The 25,572-nt window shown below is 44.9% G+C and overlaps 1 protein-coding gene across 4 annotated transcripts in view; it reads right to left on the bottom strand.

Moving 5' to 3' along the window:
* The window catches only part of USO1 (USO1 vesicle transport factor), a 448,004-nt gene that overhangs the window by 157,274 nt on the left and 265,158 nt on the right, over positions 1-25,572 (bottom strand). For all 4 annotated transcript variants that reach the window (XM_085635281.1, XM_085635255.1, XM_085635264.1 and 1 more), the window contains one exon: positions 15,050-15,171. In XM_085635281.1, coding sequence (XP_085491407.1) covers positions 15,050-15,171 — 122 coding nt within the window. The remainder of the gene's footprint in view (positions 1-15,049; positions 15,172-25,572) is intronic.

Here is a 25,572-nt window from a genome sequence, read left to right as displayed (position 1 = left end):
CTACATGACAAATAATGAGGTATTGATTGAGATAGAGTAGCAGATGCTTTCAGTAATTTTAACTTTTTTATATTTCAGGTTGTGGCATTTTATTAGTCCACTATTTGAAAACTCTGTGTGGCAACATGTCAACTTGGTTATCAACTGTGACAGACTGAGATGATTGGATCTAAGAACTGACGTACACTCTAACCCACTTGGGTGAAGAAGTTGGTAGCAATGACTGATATATTTGTTGTATTTACCTTTGCAGCCCACTAGGGCTCGATATGACATGCTGTGTACTATTTTGTAGTGGAGCTTTGCTTTTTGGAATGATGCCAAATTGTTGCGCATATGTGATATTATAAATATCCATTATTGCCGCTTAATAATATATAGATTGCGGCTTTCAGCTATATTAATGTTGATGAATTTGTGGGAGAAACTTTTGTGTACAGACTTGTATCATAATGGTTTGGCTACATATACATATGAATCCAGTCTTAGACACTACAAAATGGCCGCCATAGTTGGCAGTATTTACACACGGGTTTTGTAAATAGTCCTTTGTTTATTTCGAAAATATTAAATATAATCATGGGGATCTTGAGCTTCTTTGAGCGTGATCAAGGCGCAAAGCCGAAACGCGTAGTTTCAAACTTGCCATTAAATTACAGAATTTTTGCAGCACGTGAAGGTGTCCGAGTGGTTCCTGTGGATAACAGTAACTTTGGTGTACAGAATATTAAGGACTTCCGGTGTCTTTACTCGGACCGCACGTGACAGCCTGGATTTGTTTTGACCGGAATTAGTGTATTGATATATATATATATATATATATATATATATATAAATGCACATTTAAAGATGCTCACAACAGCATACAAACAATACTCCACATAGAGTACAGTATATAACATAAGGGTATCATTCTTGAGTCTGAACTCTTCTCTAGAGTAAATCAAACTTTAAGACCTGCAACAGGGCTCAAATAAAAAAACTTAACAAAAATTAAACACCAAAAAGCTGTCATCGACAGAGTCCAGCACTTCTGCAGCTAGCACAATAACCAAGAAAACCACTTATCGTGGAAAACAACTTTTGTAATCCCAACTACCTTCGATTAAAAACACCAGGCATTAAAGAAACCTTTGCACTAAACAAAAACTATCCAGGACGTACCAGATTAAACATATCCCGCTACACTGCGACTGACTGCGAGCTGAGGGGTGGTTCTTTTAACCGGAGTATGGTGAGTTCTGGCCCCCCTCCCTCGCACTTGAGTCTCTCGTGCTGCCAAAGATGATGCACAGGAGGCTATAAACCCCCCTACAGCTGCACTGCAGATAGGGGTCCAGCTGATGACAATTCCAGCCCAAACGGGAGCCTTTGTGGTGGATGAGGCACACACGTTGTTTGAAGAGCTTGTGTGCCATGACCTGTATTTACCTTCTTTTTGACCACCTGAGACCAGCGTTTACCATCTTTTTTGCCCACTGACCATATGAAGAGCGCAAGACAGTGTTCCTAATACAATTCCCACCTGTGCTGCTACAGCTATTTATTTATTTTGTCTACTCTTTACCATCGTGTTTTTCGCACAAGAGGATAGGCATTTAGGAACATTGGGGTTTTTTCCTTTTCCTATGGAGGCGAAAAAAATCCTTCCTCCACACATCTAATACAAAATGGCTGCATATTTTCATCCAAGGAGTAAAGTCGATTAAGAGAAGGATCCTATTAAGAAAGAGAAGTAGGACTCACCAAAGAGACTCGATAGAATAGGCTAATCAACATAATCTGAATCAGAAATTTGACTCCTCCCCTTGACGTCCCATTAATGGAAAGTGTGATAGGACTTGCTCATATGATCTGTCATCCACATTAAATGGTGCGGCCATCTTGGACTGTTTCACTTTATATGGATTGGTCTCTAGAGGTTCCATACCCCCTCCCCCCCGGCTATCCTCTCTACAATCTATGCTGGGCTCAGAATTGCTAACCTCGAAGACTCTCTGACTTAAAGCTAGTACTTCTAACTATTTATAACGACTTCTGCCATCCTTTACACTGACTTCAAAATATATAAGTACTCTCTTTTCACTGTATTCTGGTGAAACAGAGGTAAGACTGCCTGTAATTTTACTGGATTAGGACTGCCACTACTAGATCTAGGTAAAAAAAGTTGCTTTTTGCTTATGCTGATGCCTTTCTTAATTCATAGTCATTTGTAATCTTGGCTGCCCTACTTTTAATGTTTTATATTCATATTTCGATGTAACTGTTTTTTATGCCTTGCCTTTAGTACTAGACCGGTTACTGTACTTTTATCTCCCTGTACACTTCCCCTCCTTAATCTCCATGCCTCATACTACGATGTCCAGGTTCGCAATAATGAAGTTCTCTCATCTTAGAATTTTTTTTAAATTGTTTATTGTTTATTATTCTGACAAATCACCCCTCGTATTTCTCTGCTTTTGACTCTCCTCTCAAATTAATTACTTTTACTCTCAAAACTCATCCCCTTTAACCTGTTGCTATATTTCCTCCTTCTTTCTTTCCCCCTCCTTATCCCGTTGTGCGTCAGACCATGTCCCCCTCCCCAATTCCCTCCTCACGTCCCCTGATGCTGCTTTCTACAGACATGGGTCCAACTCATGGAACATCTTATACCTGTCTAATCTTTCCAAAAACGCCAAGAAAAATTTCAAACATAAATTATTGATAAGTCACCCTGAAACACGAATAGATGATACCTACCACAGCCTGTCCTCTCCAATGAAAACCAACTTTATTTTCTTCTCCAAATGCCCCTCAAAATGGAAAAACACTTTCCTTCTCCACCTTTCAATCACTAAACCAAGCCAAATTCGATACGGATTCAAACTGCCAACAGCCCCATCCCCAGGTTTTCTCGGTTAAGTTGACAATTTCATATTCAAAACTGGTAACATTCTTATTTAAGCATCTGAATACCACCTGAACATTTTCGAAAACCCTTTCAGCTCCCTATCCTATCAACTCTCCCACCTATTTCCTAACCCTTCATCAACCCAACTACCTGATGCCCATAGGTCGTCTCCCGCAACCCTGGATCAGGCCCTCCCTCCCCTACCCATCGCAACCTCTCTCACCATCTCTGACGAGGCCCCAATCCTTCACGTACGGCCTCCCCCCCACCCCTCCAAGAACTCTGGATCTGACCCCAACTCATACCATCGATTGCTACCCTCCTGCCCCTTCCTTCTTTCCCGACTCTCCCCCTAACTCTTCCCCGACGCACCTGCCCCTTCCCGGGACCCTTCCGGTACTCTCCTCTTTATCAAACCCTTCGTCTCCCCCTCCTACACCGATCATTGAACATTCCCCTCCTACCCTTACCACCTGCCTTGACTCTTCCCTTAACTCTCTACCTACTGTCCCTTCCCCTCTAAGGACGTCCTCTGCACTCTCTGCTATGTCTTATATTCCGACATCTCCGCTCACCTTCGTCCGACTCCCCGCTGACCTTATCATATTCCCAGAATCTCCCACACATTTTACCCATACTCACACACCTCCTCATGGAATTCCGCTTGTCAGATTGCCTTCCCCTGTCAACACCAACCCTACCTCATCCCCATCACCCTTTTCAGCTAGTCTACCCCATAATCTTTTAACTCAGACACTTATCAACATAGAATCCAAACTATCAGCTATGTCTATTGAACTAGCACAACTTAGAGGGGATATTAAATCCCTCAACTTCAAAACCTTCCCCAATCACACTGATACCTTTTGCTCTTTTCCCCATAACTTTTTCCAACACACCCGATGGCAGACTTATCCCCTTTGCAGCCGAACACATAGACCAATCCACACTGTTCACTACCTCTCCACTTCTGACCTAATTACCCTATGTACCTCCTACCTACCTAAGCCTCTGATAACTGACCCCCTCCTTACTCCAACATCCCAGTTATTTTGGGCATTAACAGAATCCCTTCCTCAACCACCTCACCTAGACCTCCAACTCAACTTATCACCATCCAGCCTCTTAAGCCTGTCAAAGATAGCCATACCCCTCCTTTTTTGCATGCTTCTTAACTGCAGATCAGCAGTCCAACATGCAACCGAAATATCTGAAACCATTCTCAGCGATGCTATTGACATCGCCCTCCTCCCCGAAACCTGGCTCAATGACCACTCAACGGTAATTCTTGACTTACACACTCCGCCGTGCCTACGCCATCATTAGGTAGGGCAGACCCGATAGAAAAAGGGGTAGACTAGCTATAATCCATAAAAAGGAACTTCAATTCTCCCTTTTAAAGAACACGGATCATTTAACATATGAATACCTCGGCGTGGAACTCAATGTTAATGGCGCCCCTCCGATTAGACAACATAACATCTACCACCCTCGGGGCGAACCTCTGTTCTTCGCCGAGGAACTATCCGATCGTCTCACACACTCCGCCGTTTCTGACTCAAAAAATCTATTTTTAGGAGACTTTAACATCCACTGGAACAATGTAGTGGATCCCACTGTCATGCGCCTCATCAACCTCCTAGAGATGAACAACCTTAGGCAACTATGCCACAATCCAACCCATATCATAGGGGCCACACTCGACGAGATCATCTCCAACACCGACTTGGCCTCCCTTTCCAACATCATCCCCGTTGACTGGTCTGACCATCACCTCATTCTGTTTCAGATCATAACCAGTGCCCTCCTCCCTCCAACAAATAATAAACCCATGAAATGGACCGTAAACTTCAAACAAATCCCCCCTGGTGAACTTGAGTCCAAACTCCAAGCTCAACTTCATCTCCCCCTTCGCTCCCAAAATGCTAACTTGCTCACTGAACATTTCAATAAGACCAATACCGACGTCCTGGACCAAGTTTCCCCTCTTGAACTAAAACAAAAAAGAAACATTCTATCTAAATCTTGGTTCAATCCTGAACTCAATAATGAAAGATGACAACTTAGACTGGTAGAAAGAACTTGGAGATAACACCCTCCACCCTCACATCTTGCCCTCCTCAGATCTGCTAGATCAACTTATAAGAAGCAAATTTTCAATGAAAAGGCATCCTTCTTCAAAGCTCAACTTGATCGTGCCAAAAACAGGCCCAGAGAACTGTTTAACATTGGTAGAAAACCAACATCAACTGCCCCCACCAGAGCAGACAGCGTCAATTGCGAGATGTGAGGAAATTGCCAACTTCCTCTCTGATAAAATTGCCAAAATTGACCAATCCTTCCCTCTAATCCATGACCCGCCCAACCCCCAATATTCCATTGACGTTGCCTTAGACATACCCCCTGGATCGGCACCACACCTATCACCTAATCCTACCACCCGCCTATGCATCCCAACTTCGCCAGTTGACATCCTTCCCAACTTACAACTGAAAAATAACGCCTCCTGGCATAATTTCCGTCTTATGACTGAGCTCGAAGTCTTTAATATTATCGCTAAACTTAAGATGACTTCGCATACCAAAGACCCTCTCCCTTCTACCCTGGTTCACAATCTTAACCACATCATTGCCCCTCAATGGACTAAAATCATTAATACCTCCCTTGCCACTGGATGTGTTCCTGACTCCCTCCAACTCTGACAAATCACTCCCATTCTTAAAAACCTCACTGCTGACCCAAACGATCCTAACAATCTCCGCCCTATCTCTAACCTCCCACTTCTTGCTAATGCCCTTGAAAAATGTGCATTACTTCAACTGGACAAACACATAGGCAATTTCAACTTACTCGACTCCTTTCAATCCGGTTTCAGGAAAGGCTGAAGTACAGAAACCGCTATGCTGAACATTGTGGAAGACATCCACAGTGCCCTAGAAAATGGCAAGGCTTGCCTTCTTATACTCCTCGACTTTTCTGCAGACTTTGATACAGTTAACCATTCTTCCTTACTTAATTCGCTTAAAGCTCGCTTTGGCCTTAATGGTGTGGTCCTCAAATGGTTCTCTTCTTTCCTCCAACAGGATACACAACCAATCAAAATCAATGTCTGCCTCTCTAATCCTGCATCTGTCTCCCTGGGCGTCCCCCAAGGCTCTATTCTCTCCCCCTCTCTCATTAACCTCTTCATGGAACCCCTCACTCTCATTCTGACACAAGCTGGAATCAACTATCACCTCTTTGCTGATGACACCCAACTCTACTATAAGATTAAATCCCACTCTGATATACTTCATTTACACAATACCCTGAGTAAGATCCAATCCTGGTTCTACTCCAACCACCTTAAACTGAACCCTAAAAAAACTGAAATGATTCTCTTCTCTCCAAAAAAACAAATCGGCTCCCCATCCAAGGCTGGGTCACTGACCTCAATGCCCTCAATTGTTCACCCTCCTTACCCGACGAAATCCCTAAGTTTCACCCTTGACAAAAAACTGACTCTTAAGGACCACATAAAAAACTTGGCGACAGTAGCACTTTTCACTCTCCGACACCTTAAGAAAATCAAACCCTTCATTGCCTCAGATGACTTCAAATGGGTTGTCCAATCACTAGTACTATCTAAACTTGACTATGGCAACGCAATTCTCACCGGAACCCCCAAAGTACACATAGCCCCCTCTTAAAGCGGAGCTCAACTTGGCGGTCAGGCTCATCACTGACTGCAAACGATTTGACCACATCTCCCCGGCCCTTAAAGCCCTCAAATGGCTACACGTTGAAAGAAGATACTTTTAGAAGACTGCATGCATCACACACAAAGCTCTTCACCAACAAATCCCTTTGTACCTAACTAACAAACTTCTATACAGCGGGCAGCACCAGAATGATGAAAAGCACCAATGCGCTCCTTCTCGTCCTCCCGCTTTAAAAAGAAAAATACCCAATCTCGCTCCTTCTCCGGTAACGCCCCGAACATATGGAATTCCCTCCCGAAGAACCTGCGTTGTAACCCCTGCTACCTCAGTTTTAAAAAAAGACCTTAAATATCACCTTCTCAACATATACTGGGGTCCTTAATCTTCTCCTTCGACCTTGCTTTCTGTTTCCCCTGCATTGGCTATCTTTTCGTAACCCTCAATTCAATTTCCCTCCCTACATATCTTCCTCTCTTCTCTGCCCTAAATTGTTACCCCGTTTATATTATATGTTTATTCCCCGCTAACCACCCAGAATTTTTGCCCCCCCTTTTTTCTTAATTTGAAATGTACCTGGGTGTTTTGTCACCTGGAAAAATTGCCTAATTTATTTGTGCCCACTTTTAACTTATTGCGAGATGTAATCGCCTGTTTTTATTTACCCTGAACTATTGTTTCTGTTCATGTAAATCGTTCTGCTACCCCTGGGTCTAGCCAGCGCTATATCAAACCTTTCAACAAGACTGAAACCAAACTCAAGCTTACAAAAATAACTCAAGTGGATATATCAGATTTACCAGAGCATGCCAAGTTTTGAACCACCAAGGAAATGCCTTGATATTCCAACCATATCCAGAGATACGGGCCTTTTGACAGAGGGTCCACATCCCCACCCGCTTGTTTGTTGCAGTACCACATTGGCAGTGGTGTTGTCCATGAACACCTGCACTAGCCTTCCCTTGATGGAGGGCAGAAAGGCTTTTAATGCCAGATGGATTGCCCGGAGCTCTAGCAGGTTGATGTGCAGACTGGATTTGACCTGAGATCAGAGGTCTCTGATCTCCACCTCTCCTAGATGGCCACCCCATCCCATAAGTGACACACTTGTCACCACTGTCAGATCTGATTGGGGAAGGGAAAGGGGTCTGACGTGGACCCAGTCATGGTTTGTTAACCACCACTGCAGATCTTTTTGCAGTTCCCTTCGAGATCTGGATAATGTCGGGCAGATTGCTCTGCTACTGCGCCCACTGGAACATCAAGTCCCACTGCAGAGCCCGCATATGCCGGTGGGCACGTGTCACAAGCAAGATGCAGGAGGCTATGCCTCCTATGAGTCAGTCTCACCGAAATCCAGGATAGTGGCTGAAAAATCAGTATCATAGCCTGAATATCCTGGACTCACCACTCGGGAAATGGCCGATATTGCACTGTGTCCAGAACAGCTCTGCTGAAAGGGAGCATCTGAGAGAGAGTCAGAGGTTACTTCGGTACGATGATAGTGAACCTCAGCAAGTGCAGGAGGTCTGCCGTAGCATAGGTGGACCTGCCTGCAACAGACATTCGTCAATATAGGGAAAGACTGGCACCCCTGATCTCCATAGATGAGTTGCAACCAATGCCACCACTTTTGTAAACACCCTGGGGCGCTGGGAAGGCCAAAAGGAATCAGAGCGACTAAAAGTGCATGCGTCTACCGTGAACCGAATATCGCACCTGTGGGCAGGCAGGAAGGCAGGACGGGGATGTGGAAGTATGCGTCCTGCAAGTCCAATGCTATCATTCAGTTTACCGGGTCCAGGGCAAACAGGACTTGAGCAAGTGTAAGCATTTTGAACTTCTCCTTCTTGAGGAAGAAATCGAGAGGGCTCAGGCTTAGAATAGGACGAAGGCCTCTGTCATTCTTGGGCTCCAGAAAGTAGCAGGATTAACAACCACGACCTACTTCTGGTGTCTGCACCTTCTCTATGGCTCCCTTGGCCAAGAGAGCTGCCACTTACTGGCACAGCAAGGAGAGATGTTCCTCCGTCAGTCTTTGGTAAGTGGGTGGCAGAGGTAGAGGGGCGTCACAAAGGGAAGAAGTAGCCCCTTCAGACAATCTGAAGAACCCATTTATCTGAGGTTATAGACCTCCGGTGGGGCAAGTGATGACGTATTCTGCCACCCAAAGGGTGCCCATGATGGTAAGAGTGCAAACTAAAGGGATTTGGAGGCTGCGGCTGCCGGGGGAGAGGTGGACTGGCCTGACCCTGGCTGCCCAACCAACGGGGTCTGTGGGTACTGAATGCTCAGTCACCCAGAGGCTGGGAAGCCTCTGCGACGTAGTGGTTGGGCTGGTAATGACGCAACTGCAAGCCTCTTCCGTGATCACGAAAGGAGCCGAAGGCAGACTGGGGTTGAGAAGGGGCCAAAGAAAGGCCCAAGGACTGGGCCATAGCCCTGCTATCCTTGAAGCGCTCCAGCGTTGAGTTCATCTTGTCTCCAAAGAGACAGGAGCCATCAAATGGCTTGTCCATAAGAGATGATTGGATATCCCCTTAAAAGCCAGTCGTTCTCAGCCAGGTGTAGCTACGTAAGGCCACCGCTGATAAAACCACTCTGCCTAGCGAGTCGTGGTGTCCAGTCCACATCTGATCATGAACTTTGCTGTGTCGCTCTCATCATCAGCCGCAGTTTGGGAAAGTATTGCCCGACATCCTCCTGAACCATGGGCAGCACCTGCACAACTGAATCCCATAGCGCATGACCAAAAGGCAAACGGTGTACACAGACCACAGTCCCAGGCTGATGGAAGAAAATATTTTCCTATCAAAGGAGTCCAGTCTCTTGGGTCCCCTATCCAGTGGGGCGGAAGGGAGCGTGCCAGGATTTACACAGAAAGTAGAGGTTTGGATGACCAAGCTTTGTGAGGTAGGGTGTTGCATGTGGAACTGGGGGTCCCCTGGGATGGGACGGGGCCATGGCAGTGGGCAACTGTCCTATTCACAGGAGCCCTTGTGCTGGGTTTAGACCAAGTTCCAAGCAGGATGTCCGTGAGGGCTTCATTAAATGAGAGAAGTGGTTCTGAGGGGGGGAAAACGGTCAAGATGTTAGTCTTGACTGCCCCTGAAGTTAGGCTAATGTCCAGGACGTTGGCCGCCCTTCTCACCACCATAGCAAAAGATGCTCCCTCCTCCGCAGCCATGATAGGGGAGAAAGCATGCCAGTATCTGGAGAAGCATCCAGTCCACTGTCCTCTGCCAATTCCTCATACCAGTCCATGGTGGGATCTAGGGGCTGGCATTCTTCGAGGTCCGGCGACCCCTCCCAATTCTCCCCAAGTCCTAGCACACAGGAATAAGGTCAGGCTCTGGCATGGAAGGCATGGCTCCAGTTGGCAGCAGACAACACCCCTCCATGCCAAGTCAGAATCGGGGATTAGAACAAGGATGACGCCGCCTGAGTACACCAGGAGCTTCGGCATCGGGACCATGTAAGTTCGAGGTGGTACAACCGGCATTGGTCCACATTCATCTGTGGATCCAAGGGACCCGACTGGTGCCGGGGCGGACCTGTCGATGGAGAACGAGTAGGGGCCCTTACCGAACCTGCACAGGCTCCCAGAAACACGAGGAGGCGCGGTACCGGCCCAGGCTCAAGCGCGGAACATGGCCTCAAGTGACAATGCTCCCTTTTCTCATCTGAAGACCATGATGGATGGGGCAAAGTCAAAGACCTCTTTGACTTCTTACTCTTCTTTTTATTGTGGGAATTAACCGAATGCCCAGATGACTTAGAGTACGACGAGGATCTTGTGCTTCATGATTGATCCCACCACCTTACTCTCGACAGGGATTGCGACTTTTGCGACCTCGCACGTCGAGGAGCTCAAGGGACTGCTCCCTCAAGGCCTTGGGGTGCATGACATGGCAATCTGCGCAGGTCTTAGCTTCGTGGTCATGCTCCAGGTACCAGAGGCAAACAAGGTTCAGTCCATCACAGACCTCTATCGGGATTGAAGCCGGCCTTCCTAGAGGGCATCCTTTACACACCAGGAGAAGATTTCTAGACTTCTAGACTTCAATAAATGTCGAAGAAGGTTAAGGCTGGGGGTAGCTCTCTCTGGATCTGCGCTGACTGGCGCAGAAAGAAAAGGACGGACGCCAGCATGCTGGGGTGGTACCACACATATCACTTCAGGCATCGCCAACACCACCATACTAAGCCGGACGAAGCCACTTACCAGCAGGCAGGGTTACTGCTCATGAAAAATTTCCGGATGCAGTCTGATGCCTTGGGATTATTCTAAGGTAAAGAACCTGAGGCTAGAAGTCTCTATCAGATGCATGGTGCAGCTAAATGTTCCATCACAACAGTAATGTGTCCCCCCAAGGCTCCTCTTGATGGATACTGGATGGTGCAGACTGGGTACTGAGCATTTTCCGAGAAAGCAAACAAGTCTACCTGAGGAGTGCCACACTGGGTAAAGATATTCTGGACTACCTCCAGTATACAACACCACTTGTGGTAAGCAAGGTAAAACCGGCTCAAGCTGTCGGCTCCGACATGCCGAGACTACACTAGGTGATTCCACTGATCAGATCCCTTGGCGGTGTGCACAAGACTGCAGGCTCAACAAAAGGGAAGGAGGTGAGATAGTCAAGATCTGGACAGACTGACATGGGATGGAGGAGAGAAAGGCCTTGAATGCCAGACAAATCGCCTGCAGGTGCAGAAGGTTGATATTAATGGGCTCTTCTTCCTGAGACCAGAGGCCTCTGATCGCAATATCCTTCAGCTGGGCTAAGAGAGATGCATCCATCACTATCCTGCCACAGCCAGAAGGAAACTGTAGACCATCCCACATTCCAGGTTCAACTCGTTTCCCCACCAGTCCACTTCTGCCACAGAATTAAAGGAAATAACAACAAAATCCAGCATGTTTACCCTGTACTGTAGCCACTGCCTGTGGAGGAACCACTGCAGGACCCTCTTATGCCAACATGCGCGACTAGTAGAATAAAGGAAGCCAGCAGACCTAGGAATCTTAGGACTCTCAGGACTGGAACTCTTGCACCTTGATGGAATGATGGGACCATTTCCTGGAAGTTGCTGATCCTTTGCGTTGGAAGATAGGTGCAAATAACGGTGGTGTCCATTACAGACCCTATGAATTTGAATCATTGAGAGGTTGGCAGGTGAGATTTGAGCTGGCAATAGCCTTGAAACAGAGGAGATGATTGAAGACCCAGGGAACGAGCAGTGGCACTGCTCGTCTTAAAATGCTCCAAAGCTGAATCAGCTCCGTTGCCAATCAAGTGTCCCCTGTCAAAGGAAAAATGGAAAGTCAGCTAGGTTCACTGGACATCTAGTGAAAAGTTTAAGGTGCTCAGCCAGGCATGTCTGCGGATAGTGATCAAGATACCCATGGTATGGGCCACCAAGTCGGCTGTTTCTAACCCAGATTATCTGATATGCTGGGAGGCTCGACTGCATTGTATCACCTCTTGAAAATGCAGCACATCCCTTACCGTAAATAAGGGACCATCTTCTGAGCCATATCCCATAAAGCATGGCTGAAATGTGCCCAGAGATAGTACACATTGATATTTTTTAGAGCTATGCTCCCAGCAGAAAAGGCTTTCTTCCTCCATGCCTCCAACCACAATGATTCCGGTCAGTCCCCTAGGCCTGCAGCAACTTTGATTCCCTGTCAGCAGTTTTTTTTTTGGGAAGGCTGACCAGAACAAGAAGCTGGTGTTACCAGAGAGTATTGTTGATTACCTGGGGCAGAACGGTACTGATGGGACACCTATCTATTGACTGCTGGACCCGAAAATGGTTTCTTACATGCTGCCAGACCGGTTCTAGTATTGCTTCATTAAAAGGAAACAAGGGCTCTGGTGCTAAAGTCGATTGCTAGAGGGCTTCTGTAGTACATTTGTTTTGGTGTCTGTGGTTGGAAACTAAAAGTTCAACACATCTGCAGCTTTCAGCATAATCTTATGCGGGGAGACCACTTCAAAGTGTTCAGAGGCCAGAGGAGAAATCCAGGGCCAGTTCTGGGAGGCATCCAACCATTAGAGGAGGATAGACCCTGGAAGTCACCCTGAAAATCTTTACCTGTGTCCCCAACAGGGCAGAGATCCAGAAGGTCCAAATCAGTTCTGAAAATGTCATGAATTTCATTTGGTATTCCACTTCCTCAATGAGAGGTTGGGTTTCGCTGTGGGATCTGTTCTCCAGAACTGTGTCGGAGGTAGAAGTACAGCTGGAGATGGTGCTGGTGGTAACCGCACTGTCAAGGGCGTAATTTATAAAAGGGCCGGGTTGAATCAACGCGGAGCAGACATCTAGATCGATGGTATGACACCTGTCAGCATTGTAAATATAGCGTGGGACATTCATTATCCATATGGAGCTGAAGGGCCTACAAAAACACCAGAGGGCATAGACGTTTTGCAAAAAGGGAGTACATTGTGTTTTAAAACACCGCTGCGTCCGGTCCTGGTGTCAGAAATTCTGGGGAAACTGGTGTTGGGAGGCGCCAATCCTGACGTCAAACGATCTGGTGGAGTCTGAGGTCGATACAGAGCGGAGTCCAGTGGAGTCACCAGTAGTCTTCTAGTGTGTATGTCAGAGGACGAATAGAAGCGAAATCTAAAGCACGATGATGTAGCTCATGGTAGTCTATAGCGCTGGCCTGAGGACGCTGACTACGGACACGGCTCCTATTTCTTCCGATGTGGCTAATACCATCTTTAAACAACACCATCAATATACATACCTGCTGAACTACGCTCTACCATGAGCTACATCATTGTGCTTTAGATTTCGCTTCTATTCGTCCTCTGACATACACACTAGAAGATACGTTGTGTGTTTACATCATCTTGCCCTGAAGAAGCCCATGTTTGGGCGAAACGCGTTGGCTGGCTGTTTTTATATGAAGTGCAACAGAAAATAAAAAAACAGAAAACACTCACATGTGAAATGTTGTTGATTGATATATTGATGTATATCTGATTACATATGTTTATATATTGCCTCTCATCCAAACCATTTTACAAGATTATATTTGTAATCTACAAGCAGCAGTTCATTTGAGGTGGGCAATATCGCATACTGCTAGTGACTAGTCCTGGTGGTGCAGTCTTCTATGACCCGGCTGCTTTCAAATCCGTTTTCTGCATGAGACCAGGGGTTGTTCTACAGTTGAAGAATCTGCAGGTGGTAGTGCCCATCAGAATAGGGGTAACCACACACCATAGAAGTATAAAAGTGATGCTCTGCTGCCTACCCCATGCTAGCCTGGAATCAAGACTGACCGACAATCCAAGTCAAGATCAAATTGCATGCAAAACATGCACATTTCAGGGAAATATCCCAGCACATAGTCTGTGTGCTGTCCCCTAAGTAACTGATAAGGCACCACTCGGTTGCTTGCCTTTTGTCAAGCAGGGCTTTCCATTTGTCCTCCTGACTCTTTTGTTACTTCTTCTCCCTTGATGTCAAGGAGATTTTGGGAGAAGGAGGATGGGCAGATGATGGGGCACACCACTGGTTCTGTCAAGTCTTTTCACATGAGCTTACAGAACAAGAATACATGTAGCGTCTTGTATGATAGGTCTACTGATCTTTCAAAGGATTTCAAACACCATTTCTTGAAGGAAGCTGTGCACAAAACATGGTTCTGTGAACATTAAATGAAATCTAAATTACTTTGGAACGGTCAGTTTTAGATATTATCCCAAGTCAAAGAGCAGATGGTGAAAGGTCTCTTTCCAACTATGAGATGTTAAATAAGGGGAGAGGATGTGGCCTAACAGATAGGGCAGTCGACCACAAATCTAGGGAACCGGGTTCGAGTCTCGGCAATGACACCCAACATCCTGTGATTCTGGGCAAATCACTTAATCTCCGCTTGCCAGTGTCCCTATGTAACATAGCTGGTGCTCATGTAAAGCACTCCAACACCTTTGGGTCATGTTTGAGCTATATAAAACACTGGGGGGAAAAGTAATACCTAAAGAAAACAATAAAGAACAAAATTCAGACAATCCCACATACAGCAAAAGGTATAAATAGTATTGTGGCCAGGACAAGAAAAATCGCAACTGGTCAGAAAAGTTAAGAAACACAGTCGAATAATCAGCAGATTTAGACCGGCAAACACTGAGCACTGTGAAAACAAAATGAAAAACAAGTCCATTGAAATTACCAAACTAGAGCAATTGTTTTAAAAACATGATATTAATAAAAGACATCCATCAAATGTTTAAATGAAAACTAAAGTCCACCTGATAAGAAGTGTTTAATATCAAAGTATAAGACAGGATTCAAAGACGTTCATGTGATGCAAGTTCATATGATGCCATAGCTTCTTGTGTTAAGCAGCAATTTTAAAATCACATGGGGTCGCACCAATATCCTCTTGCACACTTGCTAACAGCACATAGAACAACAGCCGTTTTACCTGCTCTCTGATCACAGTCTTATAATGTGACATGATATTATCATGCTGCTCTAGAGTCTTCTTCACCTCCTCTTCCTTCTTGTCCTCTTCACTGGACTTGTAGATTGCTTTTATTATAACAGCTGCAAAATAATATGCAACAGTTATCAGAACATTGTATTTGGTTTCTACTAAATAACCTCCATTGACATCTTAACTGTAATTTCCATTTAAACATAATGCTTTCCAATTGGTAGATGGCGAGATATTTTGAGGCATACATCAGGGCTACATCAGTCAATTTATCCTTTAAAGGACTAAGTAATATGCCTCACAGGGTCCATGCATGATGGGATGCAGCAGCCTCCCTTCTAACTGGGACAAAATACATGGCCTTAGAGTTAAATGGGAGGAGAAAAGTTGAGTTTCGTAAGTTTCCTCTTCCCAGCTTGCTTCTATCCTTTTGATATACCCTAGGACTGTGATATTGTCACTTAGAACGAACATGTCTGGACCTACATCTAGGGAAGGTAGGCCGCCCAGACATGGAGTAATGCTCGAAGTTGTAGTAAATCAAAATGAAAATGACTCCCTGCATGCAAATGCAAGTCTTTACCTACATATTCCCAAAAATCGGCTGCCAACTGGGAAGGAAGGCATTCAATACCACCGACCTGCAGCCATGGTTGGTTGAAGGGCCCATTGCAAGCAAGTTGCTCTAAATGGTCCATCAGTGTAAGAGTATATACAATTTCAGCATCAACATTATCAAGCTCAACACCTCCTCCACAGATGGCTCATGTGGTGTTTTAGACTCCACTTTGTAAGGTGCACCTGAAGAACAAAGCAAGTGTAGGAGGCCAATTGCCAGAAAAGCAATGGACTAGCAAGTCCAGTGGCTTGAGGACATGAGTGACAAATTGGATAGATAATGTCTTTTCTAGCAGAAAAACATATTCTGAATTGTGACCAAACTGCTCGAATGAATTGGAGTCTTTTGCAAGACTCTAAGAAGGAATGGATATACTGATCAAGAACTCATCTTGAACAACGACTCGCCCAGGTATGAACGGAATAATATCCCCTGGCTGGTGATTATGTGTAACTAGCAAAGCAACTTCATGACTCTTGGGAACACCTTTGGTACATATGTGAGCCAAACTACAGAGTGGCAAACTTGCACTGCTCCTACCCCACAAAATGCCTGTGGAAATTTCAGGGGCCGGCCCAACTAAGATTATCAAAATGACAAACATTTTCGATGCTCACACTAACTAAAGCAACAATATTACTCAACTAGCTCAGTCTAGCCTTTAAAGTGGCTGCTCTCTATATACTACTTAAGTTATGAGAATAAACATTAACTTTGGGGAAGTTCAAAGAATATATGAGAAGTTTTATTTTTCTACTGATGCAACAGAATGTGGCAAGCTTCAGAAACATCTTTTTTAGCGAAGAGGCTTAGTAGGGTGCCCGAGTCAACATATGATACAAGGACAACTGTTTAGCAAAGAGAGGACATCAAGGGAGACTATGTGGATTAAAAAAAAACTTTTCTGGAACCTAGAAAAGTAGGTGTTTTTTGGGAGCGCAGGTCTTCTTAATGTCATGTTACAGTTGGGTTCCTACTAATTATTACATTTTTGTGGTACCAGGAGAGCCAGTGCCACTAGTCATTCCTGCATCTCCAATACAATAACTGCTTGAGCCAGAGCCCCAATTTTAAATCTCTCCTTGAGCAATAAACCTTTTACAAAATGCAAGACTGCTTTCTTAAATATACATGCCACCAAAATGCCTGGTCTAGCAGAGAAGAAACACAATTTAAAATGAGACTGGCTCAATAGTTGAAGAAATGGATGTACACCTTCCAAAAGAATTCTAAGTTAGGATGGTGGCAAGCAGACGAGGGAACTTAGAGGTGCCTTTCCAATAAAAGGATGGGAGTAACCTCACTAAATTATCTGCCAGGCCCACTGGTCCAAGATAGCTACAATCCAGGATGCTAGAAAATGTGAAACTATCCTCCTCCCCCACAACCAAGAAAAGTAGAGAAAGCACGAGAAATGAATCAAAGGAGCTTAGAGCTGAAGAATATCAATTTTACCAGATTGTTAGTTTCCAGATAACATATATTTTTTTAATAGACAACTTATATTGCAACGATAATATACCTTATGAAACCTTCAGAACTGCCTCTGCCCCGACATTTCACCCTAATTTGAGCTGTTAACATTAAAATATTTAGGAAGCTTGATGTAGATACAGGCAGACAATATTTATAAGAACACACATGCTAAAATGTATTGGATTTACTGTGCATGTTGTATTATCATATTTGAAATAAAGGAATGCAGGCAGTATTATGTATAAATTATTTATTACGAGAATGTAGATTATTCTCCTGTATTTTGATCTTTAGTGTACAAGTCATAAAATAATCTGTCTTGCATAAGAAGATAGTACTAAGACGCAAATAATTTGATCAAAATATTAATGCAATGTTTAGTTCCTGTTCAGTATAATGAAAAGATAAAACAAATGATATTGTTGCTCCAGATATTAATGTGCCATTAAAGAGCAAGTTACTTACCTTTAGTAACCACCTGTCTGATAGAGACTAACCATAATCTAACTGTAGATTCCTCACCTTCTTAATACTTCCCGAGGCGTCAGACTGGATCCGGAAACGTTTGAGTAGTACCTCTGCACACCGCAAATGACGTGCGGAAACAATATAGGTGTCACACTTGCACTCCAACATCAGTTGTTTTCGAGGCTGGCAGCACCCATAGGCACAGAACCCCAACAGCCAATTGGCATCAACAAGTGTGCAGATTCCTAGACCTCTTTTTTTTTTTCACCAATTTTTATTGATTTTTAAGCATCAGGCATATAACATATGTTGCCATCCTACCCGGGCGACAGCATCAGATGTAAAATGCATTGCACAATATTCTGTGTCAGGAGTGCATGGTTCAATGCTATAAAAAAAATTCAATTTCAACACAAACTAACTGAGATAGCAGATCGCAAATAGATCATGGACGTAAATAAAGACACCATATGGTATATCGTGCAAACCAAATTATGATGGGCAAACTCTATGACATCCCATGCTAGGGCACCAATAAACAATCAGACTGTATTTGTGAAAGGTTCTGGAGCTCCCCTTCCCCACTTGCAGAAAAAGGGAACAACAATCACCCGGACCTGCGGGCGCCCAGGTGCAGATTCCTAGACTTGCCATTGTTTTAAAGAACAGAGTCCAATTCACAGAACAGGGAGGATCAGAAGGAATCTGTGGTTAGATAGAGTCTGTATTGGGAAAAGAGTAATCAAAAGTAACTTATTCTTCTGAATAAAGACTTCTACCCACAGATTTGTCACTTTTTAAATAGATGCCAAAGCAATAATTATTAAGACAGGAGTTTGTGAACTGGCTGAAATCAAAACGTCCTGTAGGACTGAGTGGGAGAAATACCCCCTCTCAGCAAACTTTGTTGTCCAGACAGTAGTGCTTTGTGAAGGTATGGAGGGATGCCCACGTGGCCGCCTGAGAAATGTCCTGAACAGGAGCTCTGCATATCATTCCAATGGCAGTAGTCTTGATTCCCATGGAATGAACACTTAACCCTTCCAGAGGCTGCTTCTCAGCCAGTACGTAACAGATATTGATGCAGAGCAGGATCCAGCAAGAGCTTGTCCGTTTCTTAAAGGCTTTGCCCTCCTTCACTTCAGCGAACAACACAAAGACCTGATGGTCCACTTTGTATGCTCTGGTACAGTCTATGTAAAGTTACAGCGCTCTTTTGGAGTCTAGGCAATGGACTCTTTCCTCCTCCTCCTCAGAGAGAAGAGGCAGAGCATAGAACACTGCAAGGTGATGATTTGACAGACGTGGAATGGCACCACTACTTTTGGTAGAAAGGATGTCCGAGTTTGCAGAACCAGTTTGGCCTGGGAAGAAGGTGGTATATGGCGGGTTGAGACATAGCATGGAGCTCACTCACCTGCCATGGCGATATTATGGCAATAAAGAATACTACATTGAGGGTGAAAAGCCACAAAGAAGCTTAAAAGGAGTTCACAACAAATTAAGGACCAGATTAAGAACCCACTGCCATAACAAAGAGTGAGGAGTAAAAAACAAATGCTCGAGTCCTTTCAAACAATGCATCACAACTGGTGATTTAAATAATGAGGGTTGGTCTGGCAACAGTAAGAAGGCAAAAAGAGCCAAAATGTATCCTTCAACCGTCACTAAAGCAAAGCATTGCCGGGTTAGGGAGGAAGAGAACAAATAAAGCATCCGATAATTCTGCCTGGAGGGGATCAATGTGACGTGTGCTGCTCCAAACCACAAATTTGTTTCAATGACATTCTTATACAGATTTCACCAAGGGATGCATGGCTGCCAAGATGACATCAACCACATCCAGAGGAAGGTCGAAGGTGTTAAGTTGTTGCCGCTAAATCTACAAGCATGACTCTGGAGATTGCGGCGGTAGAGGTGTAATATCCATTGCTGGAGCAGCAGATCCTTCCAAAGGGGCAAATTGATGGGAGGACAGATGCTCATGCCGATGAGCTCTAGATACCATACTCTCTATGCCCAATTTGGAGCCACAAGGATGACTTGGGCCCAATCGGTCTTCTTCAGACATCTGTGCAGGAGACGTATCAGTGGAAATGCATAACGGAGTCACAAGTTACACCCTAGGCAAAACCAATGTCCTAGTTTAAGACACTTTGGAAAATCCAACGTGCCAAGTTGCTGACACTGCACATTCTACCATTCACGGAAGAGAGCTTGCACAACCTCCATGTGTAACTCTCACTCATGATTCTCTAGGCATCGCCGGCTGAGTTCGTCCACGCTGGCATTCAAAGATCCTGCCAAGTGCTTTAACACCAGGAAGATTCCTTGATGGTCCAGCCATTTCAAGAGGCGTATCGCCTCCTGGCACAGGTCAGCAAACCTACTTCATCTTGCTACAGAAACCTAATGGGTGTTTGACATATGGCTGCCTTCAACTCAACGTGGGTTCAGATATTATATGCTTTACCTTAGTCTTGTCTGGGCTGAGCAGTAGACAGTCACTACTTGTGAGAAAGTGGCTCTGTATATACTGTTCCCAAATAGGTACAGGGTGTGCAGAGTCCACAGTCCCCAGAGTTTTGGCAGAGGCTAAAGTTAGATATAACCTTACTCTCTAAAGTGGTAGCTTGGTCGAGCAGTAAGGCAGTATCAGAAGACAGTGTAAAGCATTTGTTGCACACACTCAGCCAGCAAATGGTCTCACACACTCAATAACTGAACTCTGGGCCAATGGTTTATATATAAAAAATATATGTTTGTTTTATTTTAGAACCAACAATAGGTATTAAAATATACTTCCTCAGAACAAGATGCTTTATATAAATACTTTTGCAATATGCAATTGACTTTTTGTAATAAGTTACAAGTGGTTGCAATAGGCAACACAATTCTAAACACAATAATGCATTGAGTTCAATGGAAGTTTCAAGTTATTTGCCACAGATTACTTTTAGGATTACTTTTGGAATTCCAGGACTGGATCCTAGATTCAGTGCTGGGTCAGTACTTGGAATCAAGTGATAAAAGTCGACTTAATTACTGTGATGATTTTTTGACAATATTTTGCTATTTTAAAAGTTGACACTTAGAAAATATTTCATAGAAAACAGTCAATGATTCCCTATGGCAGAAAATTCAAGTTGCAGGTATAGTATCTTCTCGTTACTTTTGTAATCCAGTACTGGGTGCCTAGACACAGTACTGGGACCTTTATCCAAAACAGGTAAGCAATTACGTTTTCAGATATTATACGATTTTTAAAGAATATTTAAAGATTGCAGAAATTGACACTTAGAAGAAATTTCACAGAAAAACAGGCAATGATTTCCTATGGGAGAAAATTGGGCTACTGGTAAGCACAGTTGTAAGTATTTTTCAGAGTCAGTGCTGGGCACCAAGATCCAGCACTGGGAGCTTACCTAAGAGCAGGTGAGTATTTTCGTTTTCGCTACTCGGCTGATTTTTGGTGAATATTTTAAGTTTTGAAAAGTCCACACTTAAAAGAAATTTCAGGAAAAAGCCAGTCAATGTTACCCTATGAAGAAAATTGAGTTATCGGTTTAAAGGTAAGTACTCGACTGGCAGAGTTAAGGTTCTGGACATAGACTCAGGGGTCTCCCAGGGACAGGTAGGTACAGTTGGTTCACCCTCAGTGACACAAGGGCGGACGGGTGCAGAGAGAGTTAGCCCCAATGTTATCCTATGAAAGGTAAGGGGGCCTTGGTTGGTGACTGCTGACTAGCAGGCCACGCGGCTGTGGGAGCTGGGCTCCTGGTCACTTACTCAGGGCAAGTGGGGAAGTAGATAGGTGTAGAGGTTGCACGGCCAGGACCACTCGGGCGGCTGGGCGCAGGGTGCTTTTGAGCCTTCGGGCGCTCAATTGATTTCAATGGGAAATCTCCGGTTTAGAAAAAGACTGCAAGCTCGGGGACAAGGATTCTTCAGGTGCCACCACCATTTCGAGAGGTAAGTTGGGTAGTTGGAGGATAGGTAGGTACCCCGGGATTGGGCACAAGGGGCCGCGGGGCGCCGGGTGCAGGGGTGCCTTTTGGTGTCGGGAAATCTCACCCTCTGTTGATCGCGGTTGGGGGGGCACCTTGTTCTGAGGCTGCAGGCTTCTTCAGGAGTGTCGAGGGAGGTCCTTGGGTGCCGGACTCGGGGTCACAGTCGCCGTGGGGTCGTCTTCGTGGTCTTTGTTCACTCCGGCACAGGCCAGGCTTCGCTGGTGCAGAGTGTGCTGGGTTCGCGGTTCAGGGCTGCTGCCAGGGATTAGAAGTAGATTTTGAGTTCAGCCTCTACTCATGGGAGTCCCAGGGGTTTAGAGTCAAAAGGTAGCCAGGTCCTCCGGGGTTTGTGAGGTTGCTGGCCACAAGAGATGCCGGGTTGGAGCAGGAGTAGGTTCGAGGGTCGACAGGCCGGTAGGGCTGGGGCCAAAGCAGTTGGTGTCTTCCTCTTCTTAGCAGCTGCAGGGCAGGTCTTCTTTCTTCTAGCTATTCTTCGGATTTTGGAATCTGGAATCTGGGGAAGGAAGGTTCAGGGTGCCCCTAAATACTAGATTTAGGGGTGTTACAGGTAGGTGAAGGGCAGGGACCAATGGGTCCCTGTCCTGGGGTGGGTACACCCCCTATCCTGCCTCTGTCCTGTGGGAGGGGGGCAGTAGCCTAGTCCTGATAGGGTAGGGCTTCCCAACATCAAGATGGCGAGAGCCCGGAGATGTGCTTCACCTCGCCTCCCCACCTGAGGAGTGGGGTTGGCAGGCTGGCACATCCCCTGTCCTTATTTGGGGTTTCCGGCCAAGCTTCCCGCCAAAGTGGGGGGTTGCAGTGGCCTGGGGAAGCTCACAGAGGCGGCATGCCTTTGAAGCTTCCCCCTGCCCATCCTGGGGGAGGAGATTTAGCACCTCGCCCAGGATGTGCATTGTTGCAGACCCAGGAGAGAAGGGGCTCTCCTACCCAGGGGTCCAGCAACATGTCTGCTGCGTGGCAGCCTAGGCAGCCTCAGCACAGATGTGGATTGTAGGTTAGGTTTCAGGGGGCATCTCTAAGATGCCCTCTGGGGTACTTGGTACATTAAATCCCACACTGGCATCAATGTGGGTTTAATATGCTGAGAAGTTTGATACCAAACTTCTCAGTCTTCAGTGTTGCCATTATGGTGCTGTGGAGTTCGTGTTTGACGAGCTCTCAGCACCATATACTCTTAAATGGCAGCACTGTACTTACAGTGCCCAGGAATGGACCTGGGTACTGTAGTGGCACAGGGCTCCTGCGCCCATACCATTGGCATAGGCTACCCAGCTAGAGGGGTGGCTGATGTATGCCATGGCAGTGTAGGTGATGGGCATGGCACACAGGGATGATTGCCATGTCGACTCTTTGTTTTGTCTTGCACCCAGACACCCAGCCTGCAAGGGGAGTGTGTATGTGTGTGTAAGGGTACAGGGCCTCTAAGGGTGGCACAATGAGTGCTGCAGCCCTTAGAGGCCTTCCCTGGTCACAAGGCCCTGGGTACCTAGGGCACCATTTACCAGGGGCTGACATGTGGACAGGGTTTGCCAATTTGGGTTTTGTGTTTTTAGGGAAGGAACATAGGCCCTGGGCACCTGATTGGCAGGAGTCCAGGGTACACTCAAAGTACATTCAGCAATTCAGCAAAACATGAGGGCATACCATGCAAGAAAGATGGCACTTTCTCACACTGCTCCATCAATGTAGCTGTCCCCAAATGTTACTTACACATGCTAACATCACATCTGTACGATTTGACGTTAAAGGACATACAGAACCTCATCAATAACATACTTGCTGATGGCAATGCATGCAGGCCACACCACCAAAAACCCTATAATAAGCTTCTAAATCAACTGTGTTATGTCAGAATCAATCAAAGGTGGGGCCCAAGGTGGTTGTGTAATAGCAGGTATAGCAACCAAACTCAGTCATACTACAAACTCATTTACAGGTCGAACAAGACAAGCAAGCAATTCATGCGTAAATCTAGATGTGAACCATCTCGTACCCAAGGACTGTTTCAGTGTTGTGTAAAATGAAGAAACAAAAGTGGGCTGAATTTAAGAAACCATGAGATTCAATTCATGATTCCTGCTAGAATGAGAAATTGGTTTTGCATATATATTTTTTAGTATGTACGAAGGTTAACTGTGAACAGCTAGCTGAGTGTTTTTTATTCATTTATTGTAGAGACCCCTGAAGAAGAACCATCGTAGGTTCGAAATGCATTGGGTATAAAAAGATGTGTCAATTCTGCTGCACGTTTCACTTCTGGATTACACGTGTCACTGTAAAAAGCCTGGATGGGCATGCAGCAGTCATTTGAAAAAGTCAAGAATAAAAGACAGAAGTTGAAATGGCGCTGTCTCTTGAGTGATTTCTAAACAGTTTGGATGAATGAAAAGAATCAGCATAATCATTGGTTTCTAAGGCTGCAAACGGATAAAAAAAAGTGTTCAAAGGAGAAAAAATGGGGGAAATTATTACCCATTTAGCAGTGCGACAGATGGGACACGAGACGAGTGCCCCTAAGTATACTTGTAGTATGAGCTGTGAATGGGATGGAGCACAGCAATCTGATCACACGCATCAACGTGACAACATGATTATTGATTTATTAAAGATAAGAAGGAAAGGAGTGCAATCTCAAATTATTGTTTCTTGCTTTGCAATTTTTTGTCCCAAAAGGAGTTTGCACCCTGCGGACTAAGAACGTTTCACGTAAATTAAGATAGAGATAAAGAGAACAGTATTGCTATGGAGACAGCACGTTTTCAGAGTGGACTCGAAGTCATAACAGCACACTTGAGCAGCCGTAGTCGGATTGCGGACAGTTAACCATGCGTGTTTCTTAATTATTTATCATTTTTAGTCACAGGATTTCTGTGGGTTTGTTTCAGTCACAGGGCATCCATTTGTGGAGCATTGGACTATGTATTGATACTCATTTTGATCATGCAATGACATTTACTTATGATCTAGCATAACGGTTTATTTTTTAAACACGACATATTTTGTTTTTTAAACATAGGACATTTATTTTTAACACACACTTGTTATATTTCGCAATTTCAGATTTCAGTGTCTTTGAGTAGATCGCATTTGAGATGGGAGGGTTGAGGAATGGGGGAGTTTGGGGATGTTTAAGTTATGTTTGATTTCATTACGGCACAGTTGGGGGAAGTGCATTCTGAGACTTGAAGTAGCAGTTATACTTTTCTAATCATGTGACACAGCTGTAGGGTAATTGGTCACGGGGTGAAACGCATTGAGTTTGATTGGTGAGAATTTGGTTTTAAATTACGGAGTCAACGGCAGTGAGAATGAATGATTTTCCACTACATGGGGAGAGGTGAACGAGAAGATCAGGCTTCCGGCTAAGACCGTGATAAGGTACATAATTGTTTTGTGTTAATGAGTGGAAGTTGGGGAAGCGGGTTTAGCATCCTTTAGATGTTAGAATCTCAAGGGGAGAATTGTTAGCGGAAATGGGTTGTTGAATTTGAGATGTTGGGTGTTAGGCACGTGGTTTCAGTTTGCTTTGTTGGCAGCACGTTTTTTGCAATGATTATGAGGGAAACTGCGGAGGGGATGAGGAACGGGTAGAGGTTGAATATCAGGAGGTATGTTTTGCAGTGATTACGAGGGAAGGGGAAGGTGGTGGAGTAATGGGATTGGTTTTGCTTGGATAGACGGGTTCAGTATGGTGGGTATGGGAGTAGTAGGGGCACAAGTGAGAAATTGGTTTTGCATATATATTTTTTAGTATGTACTAAGGTTAACTGTGAACAGCTAGCGCAGTGTTTATTTATTTGTTGTAGAGACCCCTGAAGAAGAACCATTGTAGGTTCGAAATGCATTGGGTATAAAAAGATGAGTCAATTCTGCTGCACGTTTCACTTTTGGATTACACGTGTAACTGTAAAAAGCCT

This window comes from Triturus cristatus, chromosome 2_1 (assembly GCF_964204655.1).
Source record: "Triturus cristatus chromosome 2_1, aTriCri1.1, whole genome shotgun sequence".
In the NCBI taxonomy this organism is placed as follows: Eukaryota; Metazoa; Chordata; class Amphibia; order Caudata; family Salamandridae; genus Triturus; species Triturus cristatus.
This window is presented reverse-complemented; position numbering and strand designations above follow the sequence as displayed.